Here is a 2,151-nt window from a genome sequence, read left to right as displayed (position 1 = left end):
CCCTCCCTCTCCCCTCCCCTCCCCTCCTCTCCCCTGGCAGAGCTGACCATGGCTGAGATGCGGCAGAGCCTAGAGCAGGAGCGGGACCGGCTCATCGCCGAGGTGAAGAAGCAGCTGGAGCTGGAGAAGCAGCAGGCGGTGGACGAGACCAAGAAGAAGCAGTGGTGTGCCAACTGCAAGAAGGAGGCCATCTTCTACTGCTGCTGGAACACCAGCTATTGCGACTACCCCTGCCAGCAGGCCCACTGGCCTGAGCACATGAAGTCCTGCACCCAGTCAGGTAGGGCCCCGGGGCACCTCCTGGCCCAGGCTGCAGAGGGCGGGCTCTTGGCTCCCCCTGGACCAAAGGGCCCTCGTCATGCTCGCTCACCACCTGTGTGGCTCTTACACACAAGAGAGCAGCACACAGACATGGAGCCGAGACGCCAGACACAGGTGTTTAGAACCTCTGGTCTCCTTGGCCACAGTGTTGTTCGCCACAGTGCAGGGCTTGTGATGATCACTTTAGTTTCATGTGAGTTGTCGTGGCGGTTCTCCACCGGGGGTAGTGTTTGTCTCTGTCCCCTCTCCAAAGACACTGGCAATGACTGCAGACGTTTGTGGTTGTCATAACCGAGGGGGTTGCCGCTGGCATCGAGAGGGCAGGGGCCAAGGATGCTGCTAAACACCCTGCAAAATGCACAGGACAGCCCCCTACAGTGGAGCCCATCCTGGACTCATAGTGTTAAAAAAGGGATCCCAGTGCTCACGTGAAGGAAAAAGTGTTGGTTTGGAACTAATCGGTCTTTGAAATCTCTTTCTATAAATTAATTAATTTATTTTATTTTTGGCTGCGTTGGGTCTTCGTTGCTGCACGTGGGCTTTCTCTAGTTGCGGTGAGCAGGGGCTACTCTTCATTGCAGTGAGAGGGCTTCTCATTGTGGTGGCTTCTCTTGTTACAGAGCACGGGCTCTGGGCACACAGGCTTCAGTAGTTGTGGCTCGCAGACTTCAGTAGTTGTGGCTTGCGGGCTCTAGAGCGCAGGCTCAGTAGTTGTGGTGCACTGTGGGCACTTCAGGGAAGTCCCCTGAAATCTCTTTCTAATACAGAGCAAGCAGATCCCAGGCTAGGAGACTCCAGCAGGAAACACTGTCTAGTTAGAATTTATTAATAGTATTTATTAGTGATTATTTTACAGTTAGCATTTATTTATGGCTAATGTTAGATTTCTGTGCCTAGAAATAAAAATCTCCATTTCAAATAATTTATTTAAATACAGATAACAGGGCTTCCCTGGTGGCACAGTGGTTAAGAATCCGCCTGCCAGTGCAGGGGACACAGGTTTGAGCCCTGGTCCGGGAAGATCCCACATGCCGCGGAGCAACTAAGCCCGTGCGCCACAACTACTGAGCCTGCGCTCTAGAGCCTGCGAGCCACAGCTGCTGGGACCCGCGCGCCTGGAGCCTGTGCTCCACAGCGAGAGAGGCCACTGCAATGAGAAGCCCGCACACTGCAACTAGGAGTAGCCCCCACTCGCTGCAACTAGAGAAAAGCCTGCATGCAGCAGCGAAGACCCAACGCACCCAAAAATAAATAAATGTTAAATACAAGTAACATAAATAATATGGTAAAGGAGTATATCTACGGATTGACAAGTTTTTCAAAGGTGATACATGAATGACCCGAATTTGAGAAGCTCTGGAGCAGGGGTTGGTAAGCTTTTTTTTGTGAAGGTCCAGAGAGTAAATATTTCAGGATTTGTGGCCTGGGTGGTCTGTCAGAAGCGCTCAGCTCTACTGTTATAGGGTGAAACATGGGGTGAAAACTGGTCTAAAATTAGAAATGATGAAATGAGTAATTGGAACAGCAGATTACAGGGTGTTTGTTTCACGAACATTCTTTCTCTCCAGAATGATTTAATAAAACTTGAATTACAGACTCTTAGAAATGAACATATTTTCATGCACAGTCTGGAATGCCTGTGTCTTGAAAGCTTTGGTCCAGCCACTTTGGGCCTGTGCTTGTGCCCTGAGTGGGCCTGGGTGGCAGCTGCGTCTCTTACAGGTGTTGGTTTGCGCAGAACAGGCTTCCCCGTGGGCCCGGGAGCCACCACGCTCGGCTTATACTTGGCTTCTGTCCCCTTTTGCCCTCAGCTACCGCGCCTCAGCAGGA

At 51.6% G+C, this 2,151-nt stretch overlaps 1 protein-coding gene across 1 annotated transcript in view; it reads left to right on the top strand.

The window, feature by feature from the left end:
* ZMYND8 (zinc finger MYND-type containing 8) overlaps positions 1 to 2,151 on the top strand; it is a 131,636-nt gene that overhangs the window by 121,910 nt on the left and 7,575 nt on the right. Inside the window, exon 19 of the mRNA XM_007446940.1 lies at positions 41 to 280. Coding sequence (XP_007447002.1) covers positions 41 to 280 — 240 coding nt within the window. The remainder of the gene's footprint in view (positions 1 to 40; positions 281 to 2,151) is intronic.

The sequence above is a fragment of the Lipotes vexillifer genome, unplaced genomic scaffold (assembly GCF_000442215.2).
Source record: "Lipotes vexillifer unplaced genomic scaffold, Lipotes_vexillifer_v1.1 scaffold565, whole genome shotgun sequence".
Taxonomy (NCBI): Eukaryota; Metazoa; Chordata; class Mammalia; order Artiodactyla; family Lipotidae; genus Lipotes; species Lipotes vexillifer.
The sequence above is the reverse complement of the archived record's forward strand: the minus strand, read 5'-3'. Positions and strand labels throughout refer to the sequence as shown.